Source organism: Salvelinus alpinus, chromosome 23 (genome assembly GCF_045679555.1).
Source record: "Salvelinus alpinus chromosome 23, SLU_Salpinus.1, whole genome shotgun sequence".
In the NCBI taxonomy this organism is placed as follows: domain Eukaryota; kingdom Metazoa; phylum Chordata; class Actinopteri; order Salmoniformes; family Salmonidae; genus Salvelinus; species Salvelinus alpinus.
In genome coordinates this window covers 49,853,225-49,876,076 of record NC_092108.1, presented here as the reverse complement: position 1 = coordinate 49,876,076, position 22,852 = coordinate 49,853,225, and the positions used below count along the sequence as shown (strand labels likewise).

Genomic DNA, 22,852 nt, shown 5'->3' with positions numbered 1-22,852 from the left:
TGCTCGCCTCCCTACCTCTGAGGAAGTACAGTTCCCGCTCAGCCCAGTCAAAACTGTTCGCTGCTCTGGCACCCCAATGGTGGAACAAACTCCCTCACGACGCCAGGTCAGCGGAGTCAATCACCACCTTCCGGAGACACCTGAAACCCCACCTCTTTAAGGAATACCTAGGATAGGATAAAGTAATCCTTCTAACCCCCCCCCCTTAAAAGAGTTAGATGCACTATTGTAAAGTGGTTGTTCCACTGGATATCATAAGGTGAATGCACCAATTTGTAAGTCGCTCTGGATAAGAGCGTCTGCTAAATGACTTAAATGTAAATGTAAATGTTTACAGCCATTGGGCATACTCTTTACACTGATGCATGACCTGATTTATTAAGTTCTCACATATAAATTCACGCACGCACACACACACACACACAAACTCACTCACTCATGCACACATACAAAAAGAGGAGGTAGAAGCATCTCCAGTCAGATTTTGTCTAGTCAGATGACGCACCGGTGGCAGTTTGTGCATGGGGATAGGCTGAGCAAGCCAGCGCTCAATGGAGTTTTCCTGAGAGGGCTCCAATGCTGAGTCAACCAAAAAAAAACAACCAGCACCCACACACAAAGAGCCCCAATAAACCAACCTGAACCAGGCCACTGTCACAATGACAACACAAACACCACAAGGGAACAATAAGCCCCTCTGCTTTCCAGAAGCCCAGGCCGCAATAAAGAGCCATGCGCCCAGGGACACCGGCTGTTTGACACCACAGGCCACCAAACAGATTCTCAAGCCACTCAATGATGTCTATGCATGGTGACTAGCCTTCTTCTGACACGCACACGCTCCCGCATTCTCTCGTCTCATACCCACATTCTCCAAGAACAAGGGCCATGCCTCTGCCAAGACGTCGATCCTCCTTCTTGGGCCAGCCCTCCGCTGCAGAGCGCCCGGGTAGCGCCAGCACCAGGGCTGGCACCGCGTGCATCACCACAGCCCCCCGGGGCGTCTTTGTGGGGACAGCCCCCACGGGCGGCACCTCCAGTCTGGGCACACGCGTGTCGCGGCGTGCCCTGGGCATCAGCAGTGTGTTCCTGCAGGGGCTGAGGAGCACGGCTGTGCCTGTTATGCCACGTGGGGCTGGGGCTGGTGGCAGGCAGCACCCCGGGGGTGCTGAGAGCCTTAACGGCTGCCTGATGGAGTACAGGGACAAGGTGCACGCCCTGGAGCTGCTCAACCAGCAGCTGGAGGAGCAGATCAGACACTGCCTGGATCGTAAGGCGTCCAGTGCCGGAGCCTGGGGTCCCCTCAGACAGGACTGGGAGGACGTCTACAGGCAGGTAAGGAAGGGGAGAGAAGGAGGTAGTTGAGGATGATGGGTAGAGAGGATACAGATAGGTGAGGGGGAGAAAGGCAGCGCAGGGAGGAGAGGGGTAAAGAAGAACTAGGAGGACTTCTACAGGAATAGGGAGAGGGAGGAGGGAGTTGAGTATGATGGGTAGAGGGTACAGACGGATAAGGAGGGTAAGAGAAAGAACGGGAGGAGAGGGGTAGAGAAGGACTGGGTACAGGTAAATAAGAGAGGGAGTGGTTGAATTGTTCACAAGTCCTAGAATGAAGATAAGAAAGCTCCTGCCGATGCGGCAGTGCAGCATTTTGCTGTTCTGTTCCTCCGACCAGATGGGAGTAGGTTGAAGCACTGATTGAGTGGGTGATTGGAGCTGGAGATTGTGGCGGGATTTGCGCTGGATAGTGCGTTCATTTAAAAGTGACAGTTTTGGAATGGGGAGTCTAACTTTGAAGCAGTGTTCATGATCCTCAATTGTTTATTGCACTGTGAGACTGTTAGCATATTTTAATTTGTTTTCCTTTATTTAACCAGGGGAAACCCATTAACACCAGGGTCTCATTTATAAGGCTGCCCTGGGAACAATACATCAACATGATCAGCCTCAATACAATACTATACAGTTACAATGACACATTACAACAAATCAAATTCAAAAGTGACAAATAAAATTACACCTCAATCAAAACATCACCACATTCCTCCTCAAAGTCCCAAACGGACCCTTCGAGACCAGAGAGTCAAGCCTCAAAGTGGCCTGCACAATAAATAAATCCAATCTTCCGGACTCTGTGGAGACCCACGTAACCTCTGGAGCCAGCCAGTCTTGGGAGGGAGTCTGATGGCGGCTGGATTTCCAATTAAGAAATGATGTTGAAGTATAGCAGTCTTCCATAGATGAGGTGCAATGCATTGTGATGCCATTACAATGCACTCCAAGACTTGGCACAGGCATGCATGACCCCCATATAATCAGTGATGTAGTGAGTAAACAAAATAGGTGGGTAAAAGCTGACCACCTTTCGCGGTGTATAAAGTAACACTCCCTGTATGCTGTTTACAACGATAGGTGGGTAAACGCTCGTGCAAAATAACAATGTTGTGTAAATGTGGTCTACCTGCGTTTACCCTCCACTACACCACTGCTTATAATGTCTGGTCTTATTATCATCTCATAATGATCCTCACTTAATAACAGCTATTTTGAGTCCAGACTTAACATACCATAAGCCTTATAATAAGACATTGTAAAGGCACATACATGCTTTTAACAAGTCATAGAGCATTATACCTGCATGCAGAATACCCATTTATCGAAAAATTCATCCTAAATTGGACTTCAGAGCATCTGTTGCACCCTAGTGGACAGACTGACATATTGCAAAATCTCCCCCACAGGTTAGTGAGTCCATCCTTGACAATGCCAGGCTAATGCTGCAGACAGAGAATGTGCAGGCCAACGCTGAGGACTTCAAGGACCGGTGAGCATACACTCTCCTCGTGTCCTCTCTCCTCACATCCTCACATCCTCTCTCCTCACCTCCTCTCTCCTCCTTCCCAAAATGTCAGAACCTGGGGAATTGAGAAGAGCATGGAGAAGAACACCTTGACTTTTGAGATTCACTTTCTCTCCATCCTGTAGCTATGAGAATGAGCAGCCCTTCAGGAAAGCGGTGGAGGAGGAGATCAGCTCTCTGTACAAGGTGATTGACGACGCCAACCTGACCAAGTCAGACCTGGAGAGCCAGATGGACAGCATGAGGGCTGAGCTCCGAGACCTGGCCCGCAACCACGAGGAGGTGAGTCAAGCATGAAGGATGGAGCACATCCTGGAAAAAACAGATTACCAGCAAACCGCTAACTTTGTCATAGGGTTCCTTGTCGTGTTTTTAGAGGGGGATATTAGAGAAAGGGATATTCCCATCAACATACAATCTAACAAAATACAATTTCTCACTTAGTTGAATCCCCAAGACAGTTCTTGTGTATTCGTTTAGTTTATTTACCCAAAATAGAAATAAATGGAGCACATATGAAACCCTAACTACTAGCATTTCCATAGGATTCCTTTCTTGTGGGGTTTGTCCACTGACAAGCATTCACCTCCAACCCAGATTGAAAGCCCACACCTCATCCAGCTGGTTGTTATTTGAAATCAGATGATTAGGATCGTATTGATTATATGAATCCGGTGTATTAGTGTTGGGGTGGAACAAAGGCCCTTTTCCCAGGTGTTCTTCTGCTCCCTCCAGGACGTGAGGGTGCTCTACAACCAGATGGCAGGCCGTGAGGTGGACGAGCCGGACGCTCCCATTGAGACCAATCTGGACCAGATACTGGCCTACATCCGCTCCCACTGGGAAAGAGTCATCGAGAAGAACCGTGCCGAGACTGATGCCTACCTGGAATACAAGGTAAGTTCATACTGTAGTTCCACATACTTACAACCTTTAACATCTCAGTAAAAAGGGGAGAAATCAATATTTACTTTTGATAGATCAATGTGTAGTTGAAATGTATTTACATTTGTCGTTAGTTGTTTATCTATTATGAGGTCAGCTTGAGGTTTATTGTGTCTACTAGGGGCCAGTCAAAACAAACGGAATATCAAATCAAGTTTATTTAGCAGGAATACACCTGCTCTTTGACATAGCTTGACGGCTGTGTGTGTGTGTGTGTGTGTGTGTGTGTGTGTGTGTGTGTGTGTGTGTGTGTGTGTGTGTGTGTGTGTGTGTGTGTGTGTGTGTGTGTGTGTGTGTGTGTGTGTGTGTGTGTGTGTGTGTGTGTGTGTGTGTGTGTGTGTGTGTGTGTTCAGCAGGAGGAGAGTGTGGGCAGTAAGCTGAGTCATGAGGAGGAGGAGCTGGAGAGTCTGAAGACGGAGTATAACGACGCTGGTTGTAAAATCCAGAGTCTGCAGGCCGAAACCGAGTCCATCAGAGCACTGGTATGTATTGTGCCGTCACCTCTACAATGTCCCTATATAGGGCAACGTTTTTGGGGACAGCCCAACACCACCAATAGTGTGTATGTCAGTGGAGAATGGTGGAGGTAGAAATAGGAAGGACGGGCTAATTGGAATGGTTGGAATGGAACGAATGAAACACAAAGTGTGTGTGTGTGTGTGTGTGTGTGTGTGTGTGTGTGTGTGTGTGTGTGTGTGTGTGTGTGTGTGTGTGTGTGTGTGTGTGTGTGTGTGTGTGTGTGTGTGTGTGTGTGTGTGTGTGTGTGTGTGTGTGTGTGTGTGTGTGTTTCGTAGGTGTCAACTGCATCAACTGTGTCAACTTGCTCCAACAGAAGCGCGGTCTGGAGAACTCCCTGAACGATGCCAAGCATTGGCATGACATCGAGCTGCAGAATTTGGGATCCGTCATTGGCAAGCTGGAGTCAGAGCTGGGCGACGTCCGCGGCGACATTGAACAGCAACGCCGTGACTATGAGACGTTGCTAGGCAACAAAATGCGCCTGGAGCTGGAGATCGGCACCTACCACGGCATCTTGGATGGGGAGGAGAGCCGCTACCACCCCTCGATGTGAGTAGCTAACTTCAGAGATAACCTCTGAGGCAAAGGCAATATCAAAAAAGAAGATTAATAGCCCAGCAGGCAAAATACCATTTACACATGACTTCTTAATGATATACTTTTATGGTTGTAAACTTGTTTTCTGTTTATGCTATTATAGTAACAGTGCTTGGCTTGGACTGAAATAGGTTCCAGTACTCATTTTGGGAGCCGGTACTGTTTATATTTAGGTGAGCTAATATTCTATAAGAGGAACAGGAGCTCAAGCAGTAGAACATTTTAGGTGCCGGTACTCAGCTCTGGTGAAATCCTGCTCGAGTCAAGCACTGGATCTCAAGGCGAACTGCACGCAATATACTCCAATGGGTGAGATTGCATGACCTCCTTTGACACGATGTTCCTCTCAACAGGTGCACAGGTGCATCAGAGCCTAAGGGGAGACAAACTCCCCTTCCTCCCCATTCGGAGCCCCGCGGCGGCCCAGCACCTCAAGGTAAAGTCTACTACAGTCCCGTTCAAAAACCGAGGAGGAGCAAGGCCCTCTTCATGATATTAAAATACCTCTATTGTGGTGGCAAGTTCAATTGAACAATTTATTAAAAACTTTTTTCTGAATGTGAAGCATTCTTCAGGGAGAACAGCCTGATTGTTTAGAATATTGACATATACAGGTAACTGCCAAGAAAAAATAATAAAAACACTTAAAAATAAAGAAAACACTTGAGTAAATGAAGGATAGAAAGTATATTGAAAGCAGGTGCTTCCACACAGGTGTGGTTCCTGAGTTGATTAAGCAATTAAAGCATCCCATCGTGCTTAGGGTGTCCAGTTGCCCATTATTTTGGCTCGCAGAAGAGATCTCAGTGACTTTGAAAGAGGGGTGTCAAAGGAGCATAGGGGGTGTAAAGGGTGTGTGTGTCTCAGTCACCAGATCTCAACAAAATTGAACACTTATGGCAGATTCTGGAGCGGCGCCTGAGACAACGTTTCCTACCACCATCAACAAAACACCAAATTATGGAATTTCTAATGGAAGAATGGTGTCGAATCCTTGCTATAGAGTTCCAGGCTTGTAGACTCTATGCCAGGGTGCATTGAAGCTGTTCTTGGGGCTCTGACGGCTCGTTGTGGCCCAACGCCCTATTAAAACACATTATGTTGGTGTTTCCTTTATTTTGGCAGTTACCTGTGTATCTCTTCCTAAAGCATATCCACACACAGATGACAATGATCTTGATTTCCTCAAACATTTCACACACCTGCATGTGAAAGCTGACTGGCATGTGAGCGATGTGTGATGTTCCCTGTTTTTGGGAGCATCTTCCAAGTGCTAGTCACCCTTGTAGAAACCAGTAGGAGTAAGTTGTTGTTAGGTTGCTTGTAATTATGGAGGACCGGGAGTGACAAAATCTTATAGAAAATGTATACATGAATAATGAAAATGTATAGAAATCAATGTATATATTTCCTCATCAGTTTTCAAATGTTTTGTTATTTGTTTATTCATTTATAAGTGCATTATTAACGCATTAATAGTCAATTACTTCTAATTTAATTTAATCATTGGTTTATGTTCACATTTATTTTAATTTTTTTTGTCACTCCTGGTCCACCATACTAGTAGGTTGTTGGTTCATTGAGGACGGAAATAATTTCTGCAAGTGCAGAAACACATTCTCGCCTTTCTTCATACTATTTGTAAATTATATATCTTTATTAAACATTGTTCAAGTCCTTTATACTTGATTTGATTTATTAGGGTCTGCAATAGCCGACTCCAATGGTGACAGCTAGTCTTACTGGGGTCCGATACTATTCCGGTATAACGAACTACTTATTATGCATTTTTTGTCTTATCAGGTTCCAACACATCTAGTTACTAGTGGAAAGACTGAGGACCATTTGGGGACTAGGCCACTTCTTAATGTTGGAGTTCAAGTTATGATCGACTATCCTTGGGTTTGGAATAACACCAATGAACATGAAGCTCTCACACCGTTGATCTCTAAGGTATCTGTGCAGTTTCCTTCAGAGACCATGTTCTTACTAAAGAGTGTAATAAAATTGAAACCTCTGCAAGAAAGCATCTGGTCCTCTTTTTTCAAATAGGACTCTTTATTCAAATAGACTGGGGTTAGATTGGAATTTTCCTTTTGGGGACACTGCTTTCAGTTATGGCATATAAGACTACTTTGTTGATACATTAACAAACCTTCTACAAAGGGGTGGGTCCAATACTGGATGCTGATTGGTTAAAACCGCTAATTGGTTTCAAACTTAGCCAATATGGTTTTGGGAGTTGTGGCATGGTTTCAATGACTCATTTTTTAAATACCACTTGTGCCTCAACCAGCCTATGACTCAGCTGGCCTGCTTAAACCACACTGAAACAGGTGCTCAACATGACGTGAAACAATCATTAGCACACCATTCAGTCTGGTTTAACCAGGCTGTGACTCAGCATGTGTAAAGCTCTAAATTGAAGTCATTGATAATGACATGCCTAAATTGTACTTCTTGCACTTATGAGTCAAAATGAGGATGGGGAAAGGACATTTCAACAGGCGCTCCCACAAGACACAGCCAGCGTTCATCAATACAATGCACGATTCATATGAAAGTGTCATTCATTTGTCTTAGAAAACAGGGGGTGCCAGTGATGATATTTACTTTGAGGATAGTTCTTTGGTTTAGTATTTTCTTCTTGCTCTTTGGAGTGGAGTTTCTGGTGATTCCTCATTTGTTGATTTCTCCTCTGGAAAGGTGAAACCAGCTCCTGCAGGGTGAGTCAAGGTGGTTGTATATAGTATTAATAAACAGCTCAACTTAAGTTACATTTCAATACAGTACATGTAGTCCTACTGATCTGAGGGTATTCAGTAATTAAGGACTTTATGGGCTGTGAAATTATGGCTCACCTCACTAGCGTAATGATCATGTCGTAATGGGGTCTCCTATGACAGAGTAGCAGCCAGAGCAGGAGCGTGAGGGTTTCTTGAATGAGTCATCAGTCCCCCTTCTCCTGCGAAACTGTCTCATGCTGACGTGTTGCGTTTTCTCAATCTGCGGAGGACAGTGAACCAACACTTACTGTTTACTATATCTGTAGGTATAATTCAGAAGTTTACCCAAATCTTCCATTGACATCAATTCATAATTCATGTGAAAGTAAAGACTAACACACAGATCTGAAGTTAAGCTTGGGACTATAGGGAAAATAAGAAAATCAGCTAATTTGATTATGATCAGGTGCTGGCTTTTTTGTATTTTTTTTGTTGTTGGCGGGACATGCATTCAGAGGAACTTTGTGCTTTTAACCCTTTGATGATTATAATTAACTGTTAAATCATCTCTATAGCTAGTGCCCCTACATGTCAAACCTCTTACATGTTACCATCCTATTCCAAAGCAAACGAAATGAAATGCTGCAATGAATGTCCCACATTAAAAAAGTTTCCTCTGATCCAAGAGTCAAAGAATCAAAGGATTGCTCACCAATGTTAGTCTACTCATCAAAAGCAATCACAAAGAACAATGTTACTCCCCAAAAACTTTTAAGATAGTGAATAAGAAATCATATAACAAGCTTACCATTTCACCACTTGTTTCTATGGGCACAGATTGGATTGTAATTATTGCAATGGTAAAAATGACCAATGCCAATGATACCCGCTGCATTTTGTCTCTTCTGTCAAAGCTTGTGGCGGAGGGAATCTGCTGTGTTCAAGACAACCTTAAATCTAAATGTTACAGCTGGGTGGGACCTGTTCTAAGCCCTTCCTTTTTGTGACGAAGGAAGCAATATTGTGATGTGGTTGTTTTAAGGTAGAATGCCATAGAAAAGCAGTATGTTGACAAGTGAATACTTCCTTGAATTTATGTTTAACATATTAACACCAATATTTTATCACAAATCAAAACATGCAACCTATGCCCTTGCCTCAGAAAGTGTATATTCAACCGCCAGAACGGAAACTTAAAGGGTCAATCTGCAGTTCAAACAAGCGGTCACTCTCAACCAGCCTGTAACCACTCTCAAATTCATAGACAGAGCTTTGGGTGCAAGGACGGATCATCTATGAGATCAAAATTCTAGTTTTAACCATGTTTTGAGGATATAGCCTACACTGTTTGTTTAATTATATTGTTTACAAACAATGGAGTGAAACAAGCATATATTTTGGGTTCTGATGGTATTACTAAACCGACTTCAAAACGCAGGTCTCTGTGTGTGGTTATCACGATTTGTTTGCTCGTCACCTAAGGCATGCGATGCATGCATACTAACCGAAGTCTTGCAGGTGTTAAAATGGTTCAATTCATTTGTGCATGTGCCAGGTGATAGAAATCCTAACTGTAGTACAGGTGCTCCAAAAAGTTGGGTAAATAATACTTTCCTGTGGATATTTTTCAGACAACCAGTACAGTAAGTTCAAATGTAATTTTATTCAGCATTCTTGCTTGAAAGGAAACTATCCACGTTTGCAGTGCTTTAATTTAGACTGTGCCCCCAGAAAGCTGGTATCACAGTCTGATTTATTAAGCAAGGGTTAACCCTTGACCGCTAAACCATAGCGCAATTTCTAAATCTAGATAGATGTATTTGGTTACGGTTGATATGTATTTGCTGTTGTTATGATTGAATGTTGTTATCTTGTCATATATATTTTTTAACTGATCCAAACCAATATAGTAACTGAATTTGAGATTTTACTCAATATGAGAAAACATGTAATTGTCAGTTTTCTTCCCGAATCGACTGAATTTAAATGGAATTGACTGACCCCAACCCTGCTTGAGTCTTTAGATGTGTAAATAAGCTCAATAGTTACAAATATTTATTTTAAGCCTAATGAATAACAATCATTATTTTTGTTTCACTGGAGTTATATGTAGCCTAAAACGTGTTCCAATAAAAAAAAAGTGAAAATTCTGCAAAGCGGTAACCATGAACTGTCTGTGAAAAATGAGGTCCACTCTATCAATGATGATGCAATAATGAATCATTTCTGGTCTTTATTTAATAACGTTCAGAAGACACAATTTCCCACAACCCTTCTTATTTTACCCGCCCTTTATTAAAATGAGAAAGTAGGTCTAGGAAGACAACTCGGCATTTCATTGGTTGGTGAACCGGCATTGGGACACGCGACAACGAGCTCATTCTTTCTTGTGCGTTTCCAACATCGTCGCAGCCGCGGGTGAACAGGGAAAAGACCGGTAAGAAAACGCCAGCAGGATATTAAAACGTATATATCTAACAGTCACAAATAGTGTTTAAATGTTTTTGGATTTAGTAAAAATGTATCTGATAAATTGTTGGCAGGATCTGTTGTTAGTTTGGAATTGTTTGATAACGTTAGCTAGCATACAGGTAAGCTAGCTAACGTTAGTTTCTAGTCACCACACAATGCAATGAAAAGAGGACCACGAGTTTCTCGGCATTAGCCACCAGCTATCTTACCGGCGTCTGTGACTCTAAAATAATTTGGGGATTTCTATCCAGTGGGATGATTGGCATCTGACAATTCGAAAGATAACAAAGCCCACACGGACTTCCTGGATTTGTGATAAAACTGCTTAGCTAAATTACTAGCTCGAGATTCGGAGGTAATTTGGCTAGCCAGTTTTAGCTAACTGGTAGGGCCTAAATATTTCAGTCACTAAAATACAATGGCCCAGGGTGCCAGTTTAACAGCTATGTAGCTAACGTTAATTTGCAGTTGGCAAACTGATTAAATGCTGATAGCTAGCGAACGTTAGTTACAGTTCTGATCGAGTATAACATAGTCATGTAGCCAGCCATGGTAAATTAAATGGCAGGAAAGGAGTATGAGGACGATACGTAAGATTAGCCATACTAGGCCACCTGGCTAGCTACCCCAGTTATTCAGTGCTTACTGTTATGCTGGAAGATGACTAACTCAGCTGACCAGGTAAAGGATACTGGCATTTATAATTCAATGCGCAATATGATTAGCTTCCTAACTAACGCTTGCTAGTTGCGCAATATGATTAGGTAACTACGCGTAAAATCTATCCTCGGTCTAACCATAGATGGATTAGCATTTTTTTATGTATCGTCTTCGATTGCGATTCCGACTAAAGCCAGATCAGGCAGAGCTTTAAGAGGGTTAGGTACATTTAATGTGTCATTTGGCTGGTCAGCAACATGCTTCATGAATGAAGATAACAAACGGGCGACCCTTTCCAACCAAATTGATATTACTTCCATTTGTCTTGTTAGTGGTAATGAGGTGTATCAAACAAAACGAAATGGCACCGACCTTTTGGTTCACTGATGACTGCTTACCATATTAGCTACTCCTGATAATCCAGATGCAGGCAACACAATGTTACTTTCTGAACCAGTTTTCCCTGCTTTGATCCCCAGCTCTCTGTCTTCAAGTTGAATTTTGTCGAGGTCAGCAGCAGCCATGCCTTCAGACCTGGCCAAGAAGAAGGCGCAGAAGAAGAAGGAAGCCGCCAAATCCCGCCAGAAGACAAAAAAGACTGAGGATGGAGAGGGAGAGAAACCTGAGGACGGCCAGGAGAATGGAGCCATAAGCAACGGTAATAGTTGATAATCATAGAGCAACTAAAGAAGGGCTTAAGTTTAAATCCTCTTCACTGCTAGTTCAGGTTTCAGGAATGTATGTGTATGCCAGGTGGTTGTTCTCTCATGTTAAATGGAAAGGCTGGTATGCAGATTAGTGTAAGTAGAGATAGGTAACCCTTCATTTGGAGAAATTACTTACTAAATGTCCCTCCGTGTCCCCGAGTTACAGGTATGGAAAGCCTGACCAAGGAGATGGATGAGTTTGAGCTGAAGAAGACTGAGGCGCGGGCGGTGACTGGCGTGCTGGCTTCGCACCCCAACAGCACAGATGTGCACGTCACCAGCATGTCGCTCACCTTCCATGGGCAGGAGCTGCTGCAGGACACCAGCTTGGAGCTCAACTCGGGCCGCCGCTACGGCCTCATTGGCCTCAACGGCACCGGTAAGTGGTTACATCACATGGGGTGTGTTCAGTAGGCACAAAGAGGAAGTAAGCGCTTTGAATGTGTTTTGGGTAAGAATTTATCCGTTAAGACCTTTTTCATTGGAGAACATTTTGTTATGGTGTGCTCTAATGAACAGTGCCTTTGGGACACCTCGGTTTGCTACGTCATTGGTCATTTTCGGCGTTAGTCACACCTGTCCACATGGGACATCTTTCAGCCAACTCAGCCTTTATCTCCTCGGGACATAATATACCCTAGTTTTCCCAGGAGCAACATCTAGCTGGGGTAGGGTTACTTTTTGTGTATATGTATTGGCCCCTTATGACATTTATAACCGAACAGCAGCTGTAGACCCTTTATCTTCTGTGTAGAAGTTTATTTGAACTATCCCCGCCTTATTTACAAATTTGAGCTCTACGGGGACACGTAAATGACACATTTACTAATCTTTCTCTTTCCAGGTAAATCCATGTTGCTGGCAGCCATTGGCCACCGTGAGGTACCTATCCCAGAGCACATTGACATCTACCACCTGACCCGTGAGATGTCTCCCAGTGAGAAGACTGCCCTGCAGTGTGTCATGGAGGTGGACGCGGAAAGGATCCATCTGGAGAAGGAGGCAGAGCGCCTGGCATCCGAGGACTGTGAGTTGCTTTATAATGGTGGTTTGGTTGTAGTACGGTGAGTTACCATGGGAACTGCTCACTGTGGCAGCTTCCCTTCCTGGGCGTGGTTTACTACCTCCCATAACGTGTTCCCTTCATGATGTAGCATCGGGACAAGGGCACAAAGGCTTAATTGGTGGGATAATAACCGTGATTCCATTTAGCTCCAACCAGTTAAAATAAACACCGTAGAGTAAAAGTTTCTCTCCACCCACCCCAACTGTTATCTTCTCTTCTTATCCTGCTCGTCTCCCTCTTTTCCATTGTCCTCCACCCAAACGCTCATCTCTCTGTTTCTCCTGTTTCTCTCCCTCCTAAAGCCGAGTGTGAGAAGCTGATGGAGCTTTATGAGCGCCTGGAGGAGCTGGATGCAGATAAGGCTGAGGTGCGGGCCTCCCAGATCCTCCACGGCCTGGGCTTTACCGCCAGCATGCAGCAGAAGAAGCTTAAGGACTTCAGCGGAGGCTGGAGGATGCGCGTCGCTCTGGCCAGGTACAAACCCACCCTTTACAATACAAAGACAAACCTTTACCTATACTAATAAAGCATCTCAGTGCATATTTGGGATCTGGTCCCTTGTTCATAAAGGTTCCAAGTGTAGGCGTGCTGATCTAGCATCAGTTAACTTTCGGATCATAATGGACAGGTGACTTTAGCTTTAAAACATCTAATTCACCACCTCCAATAAGACCTACCTGTAAATTGTGTTTTTCATTCACAAATGGCCTGTTTTTTTGGGGTGGGGGTGTTAATAAGCCTATTTTAGCACTGTTATTTTGAAGACCTACTAACCTGGGTTTGCGTTCCTCGTCTCCAGGGCCCTGTTCTTGAAGCCGTTCATGTTGCTGCTGGATGAGCCCACCAACCACTTGGACCTGGATGCCTGTGTGTGGCTGGAGGAAGAGCTTAGCCAGTAAGGCCATTTAGACGTGTGAGACGTAGGACATGACTTTTCTAGAAACAGTTGTGTCTGTATCATTACTTTTAATGTGAAAAGCCACCTTAGATTGAAGGCAGGGTTCTTCCATGGCATTTAAGTGACAACTCCAGAGGTAAACTGGAAAATCATGGAACATTTACATGATCTACCTCATTTTAAGCTGCTATTACATGCTGTTATTGCTGCTGTGACATGATGTAAACAAAAGGCCGAATTGTAGTGCCCCTGCCAGGCAGTTTGTTCTCAGTGCGGGGGCGCATTGACAAAAACTAGACCGAAGCGTTTATCTGATCTAAGCAGCATTCCAAAAAGAGTGTAGAGCTGATGCCACAGGGTTTGTCAGTTCCAAGATAACATATTTGTTTTAGACATTGCTCATGGAGTTTATAGTAATGTGCTAACTAGCTATATACAGGTAACTGCCAAAATAAAGGAAACACTGACATCGTGTCTTAATAGGGCATTCGGCCACCACAGGCCAGAGAGTCTGGAACTCTATTGGATGGATTCTTCCGCCAGAAATTCCATAATTTCGTGATTTCTTGGTGGTGGTGGAAAACGCTGTCTTGGGTGCTGTTCCAGAATCTCCCATGGGTGTTAAATTGGGTTGAGCTCTGGTGACTGCGGTGGCATATGGTTTTCATGCTCATCAAACCATTCAGTGACCACTCGTACCCTGTGGGGGGGAATTGTCATCCTATGGGGTCATAGCCTTGCCTGGTGGCTCAAACTGAATTCCTCCGCTGCTCTATGTTCACTGCATGTTTCAGTCGGAGACTGCCATCGTTAGCTGTTTGTGGTGATGTCAAAAGGAGGGGTGTTGTACAAAACTGTCATCAGCGGTTGGGTTTTCTCTAACCAATCAGTATCACAGCCAATGACACATTTTCTAAATGCAGCTTTATTCAGAGTATTTAAGAATGTGTTCGTGTTCTATAAATCATAGGGGAGGTACTCGAATCCTGACTCATTGCGGAGAAACTCATGTCCGTGGGCGTAGCGTTTGGCCGAAGCAAGGCGTTTGGGTAGCCAGGCAAGGCATAGGTAACCAAAATAATGGCCTGCCCCGCATTTTTATAGATGACCCTAAGCACGATGGGATGTTAATTGCGTAGCTAGCTCCGGAACCGCACCTGTTTTCAATATTCTTTGTATCCATCATTTATTAAAGTGTTTCCGTTACTTTGGCAGTTACCTTTTTGACTTTGGTCCCTGACATTGTACGGATAATGCCTATTGGTTGTGTAACGTGTCCGAAGTTTCAACCTTTCTCCTATTCTACAGATTCAAACGTATTCTGGTCCTGATCTCCCATTCGCAAGATTTCCTCAACGGCGTGTGCACCAACATCATGCACTTGCACGAGCGCAAGCTGAAATACTACACGGTAAGAGCAACTGCACTCTGTCATGAGCCACCATGGACCAACAAGATGTTTGTCTGGTTTACAATAATTCTCCAGGTCTGAGCAGTTGCATTTCCTGTCCTCAGTTGATAAATAAACACTAGTTCACTAAACTTACTTACCCAAATGGACCCAGTTATAGCTCAGACTTCCACCATTTACAGGGTTTGTACGGTCATGAAAATACTGGAAAAGTCATAATTTTAAAATTATGTTTTCCAGGCCTGGATAAGTTTTGGAAATGGATCAAATCTGAGAATTTTCAAAAGTCATGAACATTAATTTCTGTTGGTGTAATTTATTCAGGCAGTTAATATTATATCAATAAAATTTAAAGCAACGTCTGCCAGGATCGGAATTACACGTTTGTGTGCATCACCTACATGTGTGCGAGACAAGTAGGCCGTTGCTCGAGGAGAGAAACAGTCGGTCATTGCAGCAGGTAGGCCTAGCCTATGAAATATGATATAAGACTAACTAGGTTGGCAATTCAAAACATATCTTGTACACTATAGGTAACTGTTTAGCTATTAGGGAGTGAATGCTATTTACAGTGCATTCGGAGAGTATTCAGCCCCTTGAAATTTTCCACATTTTGTCGCGTTAGACTTATTCTAAAATCAAATAAATATTTTCCCCTTATCATTCTACACACAGCACCCCATAATGACAAAGCAAAACTGGTTCTTAGGCATTTTTGCGAGAGGAGAAAAAAATCGTCTTTGTATTCAGACCCTTTGCTAAGGGACTCGAAATTGAGCTCAAGTGCAGCCTGTTTCCATTGATCATGCTTGAGATGTTTCTACAACTTGGAGTCCACCAATTGATTGGACATGGTTTGGAAAGGCACACACCTGTCTATATAATGTCCCACAGTTGACCGTGCGCGTCAGAGCAAAAACCAAGCCATGAGGCCGAAGAAATAGTCCGTAGAGCTCCGAGACAGGATTGTGTCGAGACACAGATCTGGGGAAGGGTACCAAAAAATGTCTGCAGCTGGCCGCTCGGCCAAATTGAGCAGTCGGGGGAGAAGGGTCTTGGTCAGGGAGGTGACCAAGAACCCAATGGTCACTGACAGAGCTCCAGAGTTTCTCTGGAGTTGGTTGTCCTTCTGGAAGGTTCTCCCATCTCTGCAGCACTCCACCGATCAGGCCTTTATGGTAAAGTGGCCACACGAAGCCATTCCTCAGTTAAAGGCACATGACAGGCCGCTTGTAGTTTGCCAAAAGGCACCTAAAGGACTCAGACAATGAGAAACAATATTCTCTGGTCTGATGAAACCAAGGTTGAAGTCTTTGGCCTGACTGCCAAGGGGCACGTCTGGAGGAAACCTGGCACCATCCCTATGTGGGGATGTTTTTCATCGGTGGCCACTGGGAGACGAGTCGGGATCGAGGGGAAAGATGAACGAAGTGAAGTACAGAGACCCCTGATGAAAAATGTAAATGAGAACTGTCTTGGTAGATGGTGTGGTCTACAGCTTATGAGGTCCTCTACTTCAGACAAGCAAACACTAAATTAAAAAAATGTGGAGATTATAAGTGTATCTGTCATTTTTTGTTAAGCCTTCATTACAGTAAATACTAAAGTCGCATTCATTCGTGAATTCAATTTCCGAAATGGAACGGTTTAAAAAATTGCTAATTATTCAATGGATGCTTTAGTTTTTTTATTAAATGCTTGCTTGCATTTCAAATCATGAATGACTCTTATGCTGTGTGACATGAACAAATAAATCATTTATTAATACAGTAGCCTATATAAGTATTGAAATATAGGCCTAAGTAAGTTACGGTATTTTAGACTAAACAGGATGCGCTCTTAGGCCTACAGCTCGTTGGTGGTTATACAAGGCTGCTATAATAAGCCTACTAATGATAATGACATTACTTAATGTTATAATGAGATCGCGGAAAATATGTGGATTAATATTATATAATTTCCCAGAAAATTTGGGGCGGTGTTACCAAAACTAAATAAATAATACCAGGGAGGCTGGTCTAACAAAATGTACAGCCTCTAAGGCATGGCCTAGATTAAAAACTGACAGATTTGTGACAAACCAATATGGTGGTTAACTTTGCTATTACGCACATAGGAACATGGTCTAGGAAAAGGCGCCAATTCAACAGCGCACTGATGCGTTTCAGGACCGCAACCAGTATCTAACGCGGGAGAAAGCGCCTTTTTGTTCCGAAATATTTTTATTTGTTGCACCATATACTATTTTTCAATAGCACAGGTCTTGGACTGATGGACTGTGCCATCTCCACAGCCTCCACAATGGATAAGTCCACTCACAGGCACAAGTCAGACAGGTGTCTTGTACACTTATTTTTATGTGCTGCTGCTCAACCTTACACAATGACGAGAGATGGTACATGGGATCAGAGCAGCCTCCCAGCGACGATACCACATTACGCTTGCTTTTTTATACATGCATAGATGCCACCAATTGGTGGTCATGGAAATTTGGTTAGATGTCATGAAATTCCATCTGTCAGGATGTGTATTGAACTCTGCATTTACATGTTATAGTGTATTTTGCCTTGGTGCGTTACTATGATTGAAAAGCTTACTACATTCAAGTCATAAAAACAAAGCAAATGAAAGATGTGGGGGTACATCCCTTTTTTAAATTGTTAAATGGTACACAATCAACTAAAAACAAATATTTGTTTACATCCTCAAAGGGCAACTACGACCAGTACATTAAGACCAGGGAGGAGTTGGAAGAGAACCAGATGAAGCGCTTCAATTGGGAGCAGGACCAGATCAAACACATGAAGGTAAACTCCCCTTTCTCTCACAAGTGGTATGTGAAATTCGGGCTGACTCCAGTAATGGGATACATCGCCCATTGTGATGGTTATTTTGGAACCACCTAGCTTGTGGCCGATGAAAGTGTTGGGAGTGAACTGCTTCACCAAACATTTAGTCGTTTTGTAAACCCTTCTTTCTCTCCTTACTACCCCACCAGAACTACATAGCCAGGTTTGGGCACGGCTCAGCCAAGCTGGCTCGCCAAGCCCAGAGTAAAGAGAAGACTCTGCAGAAGATGGTGGCCTCGGGCCTGACTGAAAGTGTTAAGAATGACCAAGTAAGTCTGTTTAGTGACTTTGACAGGGCTGATTGTGCTTTTCCGTATAGGGTAAGAACAGGTGCTCTTTTTGGTATAACAAGTTTGTAGTTTTGGCTACAGCCCAAATGTTTCCCTGGACAGGCAAGTCACATGATCAGAAATCTATGGACCTTAGTTAGTGGATATTACTGCAGGCAGGTGACCAGAGTTTGGGTGTACTCTTATTATTGCTGCTGTGGTATGATATAAACAAAAGGTCAAATTATAGTGCCCCTGCCAGGCAGTGTGTTCTCCATGAAGGGGCACGGTGACAAAAAATTGGTCGGCAAGTTTTTCTGATCTAAGCAGCATGCCAAGTAGTGTAGAGCAGACGCCATGGGTTTTGTTAGTTCCAGGATAATAGTAAATTGCAAAAGAGAATCCATAATTCCATAGCTTCCTTCAGGGTGTCACAAGGCAGGAATCAAAGAATAACACCTGCAAACCATCCTAAACTCTTAACTCATTCTTCTTTTCCTTTTTTTAGACCCTGTCATTTTGTTTTCCTCCCTGTGGGAAGATTCCCCCTCCTGTCATCATGGTCCAAAATGTCAGCTTCAAGTACTCTGATGACCAGGTATGTGTTTGTCCAACCTCACTTCTGACTAACGAATGTTTTGCGTAACTGTTCCTAAAACGAAAGACTAAAAAGAGATTCCAGCTCCAAACTATACTGTATCATGTTTTTCGCAATATTGTTGTCTTACGTTTTCCCTTGTTTGATGATTCAGCCCCATATATACAAGAACCTTGAGTTCGGTATCGACCTCGACACCAGAGTGGCCCTTGTGGGGCCCAACGGGGCCGGGAAGTCCACCCTGCTTAAACTTCTCATGGGAGAGGTTAGTCTTGACATTGTTATGGTCATTTAGCCGACTTGAATTGTTCTCCTGTTATTCAGCCATACCATGACACGTTACCATAAATAGTTTATAATTTAATTTTTACTGATTGTGAGAATGGTCAATAAGAAACCAAATGTAAGCTGTTTTTTTTATTTCCTGTTTAGTTGCCTATGCATTTCTTTGAACAGATATCCCACAACTGCCATCTCTCCATCCCTACCAATGTCTCCTCATTGTCTTTGTCCTCAGCTCCTCCCCACTGACGGTATGATCCGCAAGAACTCCCACGTGAAGATTGGCAGATATCACCAGGTACCATACCATTAAAGCACACTGGTATCCTGAACTGTCTTAGGTCATTTATTAATCAAAATTGGAGTAGTCTGCGAATTTGAGTGAATCTGTGGTTCCACCAACTGATTTTGTGCGTGGTTGTGCAGTGGATTACTTTTTTATTTTACTTGGTTGAAGTTAAGTTTGTTAGACATTTTTACAAATCTCCATAATTCACATAGCTGAACCTACTCTATTTTCTCCAGCATCTAACAGAGCAGCTGGAACTTGACCTCTCCCCCCTGGATTACATGATGAAGTGTTACCCAGAGATCAAGGAGAGGGAGGAGATGAGGAAGATCATTGGCCGCTATGGGCTGACAGGCAAACAGCAGGTCAGTTTGATCCTCAAATATTGTTATCTCCCAATTGCAGACCTGCCTTCAGATAACATTTTGTTTTGCTTTCAAGTCATTTTAACGTTTGAGCCTGTCTTGTGCCAGGGGAGTGGGGTTTGTACTTTTGGGACTGTTCCATTTGTATCACGAAAGCTCCAAGGGCGGCTTAAGTATGGAAAATAAATAACTATTTGAACCCAGGCAGGGTTGTAGTCATTTAAAATTCAGCCCAAGTCGGTAATTCAATTAAACCCCTATATATGAATTGGGGGAACTGTCTTCTGACAATTTCTGACATTTGTTTTTTCCCCCCAGGTGAACCCCATTAGAAACTTGTCCGACGGGCAGAAGTGCCGGGTGTGCTTTGCCTGGCTGGCCGGGCAGAACGCCCACATGCTCTTCTTGGACGAGCCCACCAATCACTTAGATATCGAGACCATCGATGCCCTGGCCGACGCCATCAACGAGTACGAGGGCGGCATGATGCTGGTTAGCCATGACTTCAGGCTCATCCAGCAGGTGAGGATCGGACAATTGGAACCAGATTTGTTTGAAAGTGTTGCTTTAAAAAGTATTTTTTTTTTGCTCCAACCTTAATGAGGGCAATGCATTTGTGCTCAGCACAACGGTGCTGAGCCGTTAAACTCCACTAGTATACAGCAGCGGAGTCAACATTTTGAATGAGCTTATCAGAAATAGCTCTAGTTTACTTATTGGAATTATTTGTTGGAAGAACTGGGATTAATGCACTTGTATGTGCTTGTCCTGTTTTTGTGTCACTATTTAACCCCCTTTCTCCTTTGTTTTCCATAGGTGGCCCAGGAGATCTGGGTGTGCGAAAAGCAAACCATCACCAAATGGAACCGGGACATCTTGGCTTACAAAGACCACTTGAAAAAGAAGATAGACAAAAATTCTCATGGTGTATAGAAAATTGAAAGACCTCCCCGGATTCAAGACTGCACTGTCCCAAGACTGTGGACTCCCATTTTTCCCATTCCCTCTTCACGTGGCTATATAACTCGAAGCATGTTACTCCATTTCAAGATGCCCAATTCCTCCTGCTTTTAAAGCCTCTTTATAGGCTGCTGGAAGGTTGTGGTGCGACCTAGTTGCCTTCCATTGCTACCCCCTTCACAGGCATACATATGGTATCTTGATTTCTCAATTAAAATAAATAATTTATCCATCAGTGGTAGAGAACGCGTGCATTTTCCCACAGTTCAGATATAGTAGGATGTTAGCCGCCTGTACCAATTTATTTCCTTTTACTCTAAAATAGCTTTTTATTATTTTGTCATTATTTAACTGTACCTGCAATAATGGGATTGTATGAATAAAGGAGCAAAATAACTGACTTTGTTTTTAGTGACATGACTGTGACAACTTTGACTAAAGCATTTTATTTTTAGACTTTGGAGCTCATTGTGTATAGGTGCTTTTATTTTGAAGGCAGAAACCAGACGTGTTTTCTACAGGTGTTTGCATTTGGGTCATAATTGCACGATTGACAACTGTAGCAGGTAAAAATCATTGTCTCATTGGCATTCCGCTAGCTGACGACAACTACAAATAATTTGATATCTGTAGTCCAGCGACGCCAACATGGACATGTAAGCTACCGTGATAGCTAGTTCAAGTTAACTAGTACTCTGACGTTCGTCGGAGGTGGCAGGGCTTGCAAACCATTAGACTACAAAGGGAAGCATAGCTGAGAGCTGCCCAGTGACACAAGCCTACCAGACGAGCTAAACTACTTCTATGCTCGCTTAAGCACCATGGTCGGAAGATGGCGCCGACAGACGTGAGCTCTGCTTCTAGCTCCTAAACAACTTTGCTGTATTGTTTTTTTGTGTGTTATTTCATATGTTATTAGTCCCAAACGTTTTTTGTGTTATTAGAGTTGACTTCTGTTCCGGCTCAGGAGGCGTGCAAACCATCCACCGCATCCAAGTATATTACTCGCTAATGTTCAGTCTCTGGACAATATAGTAGACGAGCTCAGGGCGAGAATCTCCTTCCAGAGAGATATCAGGGACTGTAACATACTGTTTCACGGAATCATGGTTCTCTCCGGATATACTGTCCCATTCCAGACAGCCAGTTAGTTTCTCAGTACATCACACAGACAGGAATAAAGAACTCTCCGGGAAGAAGAAAGGTTGTGGTGTATGTTTCATGATCAACTACTCATGGTGTGATTGTGATAACGTACAGAAACTCAAGTCCTTTTGTTCACCCGACCTAGAATACCTCTCAATCAAATGCCGACCATATTACCTCCCAAGAGAATTCTCTTCGGTTATAGTTACAGCCATGTATATTCCCCCTCAAGCCGATACCACGACGGCCCTCAAGGAACTACACTTTATGCGAACTGGAAACCACATATCCTGAAGTGACATTTATTGTAGATGGGGATTTTAACAAAGCCAATTTGAGGAAAACACTACCGAAGTTCTATCAACACAGTACTCACGCTGGAAAACACTTGACCACTGCTACTCCCCCTTCCGGGGGAGTTTGATGGCAGGGGTTTGATGGCACAAGCGGGGAGCCCAGCCAACCGCGAGTTGCAGTAGTGCAGACGGATTAGGACCTGCACCGCTTCCTGTATGAGGTAGGGTCGTGCTCTTCGGATGTTGTACAGCATGAATCTGCAAAGATCCTTGATGAAAACCTGCTCCAGAGCTCTCAGACTGGGGTCGAAGGTTCACCTTCCAACAGAACAACAACCCTAAGCACACAGCCAAGACAACGCAAGAGTGGCTTCGGGACAAGTCTCTGAATGTCCTTGAGTAGCCCAGCCAGAGCCCGGACTTAAACCTGATCGAACATCACTGGAGAGACCTGAAAATAGCTGTGCAGAGCTTGAAAGGATATGCAGAGAAGAATGGGAGAAATACAGGCGTGCCAAGCTTATAGCGTCATACCCAAGAAGACTCGAGGCTGTAGTCGCTGCCATAGGTGCTTCAACAAAGTACAGAATAAAGGGTCTGAATACTTTTAAAATTAGCAGAAAATTCTAACAACCTGTTTTTGCTTTTGTAACGGATGTGAAATGGCTAGCTAGTTAGCGGGTATGCGCTACTAGCATTTCAATCAGTTACGTCACTTGCTCTGAGACTTAAGTAGGGTTTCCCCTTGCTCTGCAAGGGCCGCGGCTTTTGTGGAGCGATGGGTAACGACGCTTCGTGGGTGACTGTTGTCGATGTGTGCAGAGGGTCCCTGGTTCGCGCCCGTGTCGGGGTGAGGGGACGGTTTAAAGTTATACTGTTACATTGATGCTGTTGACCCGGATCACTGGTTGCTGCGGAAAAGGAGGAGGTTGAAAGG

The 22,852-nt window shown here is 43.8% G+C and overlaps 2 protein-coding genes, 1 long non-coding RNA gene and 1 other non-coding gene across 5 annotated transcripts; 3 read left to right on the top strand and 1 right to left on the bottom strand.

Moving 5' to 3' along the window:
- The first annotated feature begins 757 nt into the window (after window positions 1-757).
- Window positions 758-6,939, top strand: LOC139551214 (phakinin-like). 2 transcript variants are annotated; one of them, XM_071362687.1, is made up of 8 exons: window positions 758-1,335; window positions 2,742-2,824; window positions 2,986-3,142; window positions 3,596-3,757; window positions 4,162-4,287; window positions 4,638-4,873; window positions 5,275-5,357; window positions 6,725-6,939. In XM_071362687.1, the coding sequence occupies exons 1-8, from the start codon at window positions 889-891 to the stop codon at window positions 6,745-6,747; spliced, it is 1,317 nt and encodes a 438-aa protein (XP_071218788.1). In that variant the 5' UTR covers window positions 758-888; the 3' UTR covers window positions 6,748-6,939. The 2 variants fall into 2 exon arrangements, with proteins under 2 accessions (XP_071218788.1, XP_071218787.1); XM_071362686.1 differs by having other exon boundaries at window positions 759-1,335; window positions 4,159-4,287.
- Window positions 6,940-6,960: 21 nt separating this feature from the next.
- Window positions 6,961-8,609, bottom strand: LOC139551215 (uncharacterized). Its single transcript, XR_011670222.1, has 3 exons — window positions 8,456-8,609; window positions 7,783-7,927; window positions 6,961-7,640 (listed from the first exon to the last, which is right to left on the bottom strand). It is a non-coding gene; the product is annotated as an uncharacterized lncRNA (long non-coding RNA).
- Window positions 8,610-9,938: 1,329 nt separating this feature from the next.
- Window positions 9,939-20,873, top strand: LOC139551213 (ATP-binding cassette sub-family F member 2-like). Its single transcript, XM_071362685.1, has 15 exons — window positions 9,939-10,084; window positions 11,259-11,437; window positions 11,653-11,865; window positions 12,331-12,513; window positions 12,855-13,026; window positions 13,352-13,447; window positions 14,759-14,861; window positions 17,573-17,668; window positions 17,860-17,979; window positions 18,488-18,577; window positions 18,732-18,842; window positions 19,095-19,157; window positions 19,385-19,513; window positions 19,832-20,035; window positions 20,330-20,873. Exons 2-15 carry the CDS (start codon window positions 11,302-11,304, stop codon window positions 20,444-20,446), a joined length of 1,833 nt encoding a protein of 610 aa, XP_071218786.1. The 5' UTR covers window positions 9,939-10,084; window positions 11,259-11,301; the 3' UTR covers window positions 20,447-20,873.
- LOC139551416 (small nucleolar RNA SNORD89) lies at window positions 13,659-13,772 on the top strand. The gene has a single exon (XR_011670282.1). It is a non-coding gene; the product is annotated as a small nucleolar RNA SNORD89 (small nucleolar RNA).
- Window positions 20,874-22,852: the final 1,979 nt, after the last annotated feature.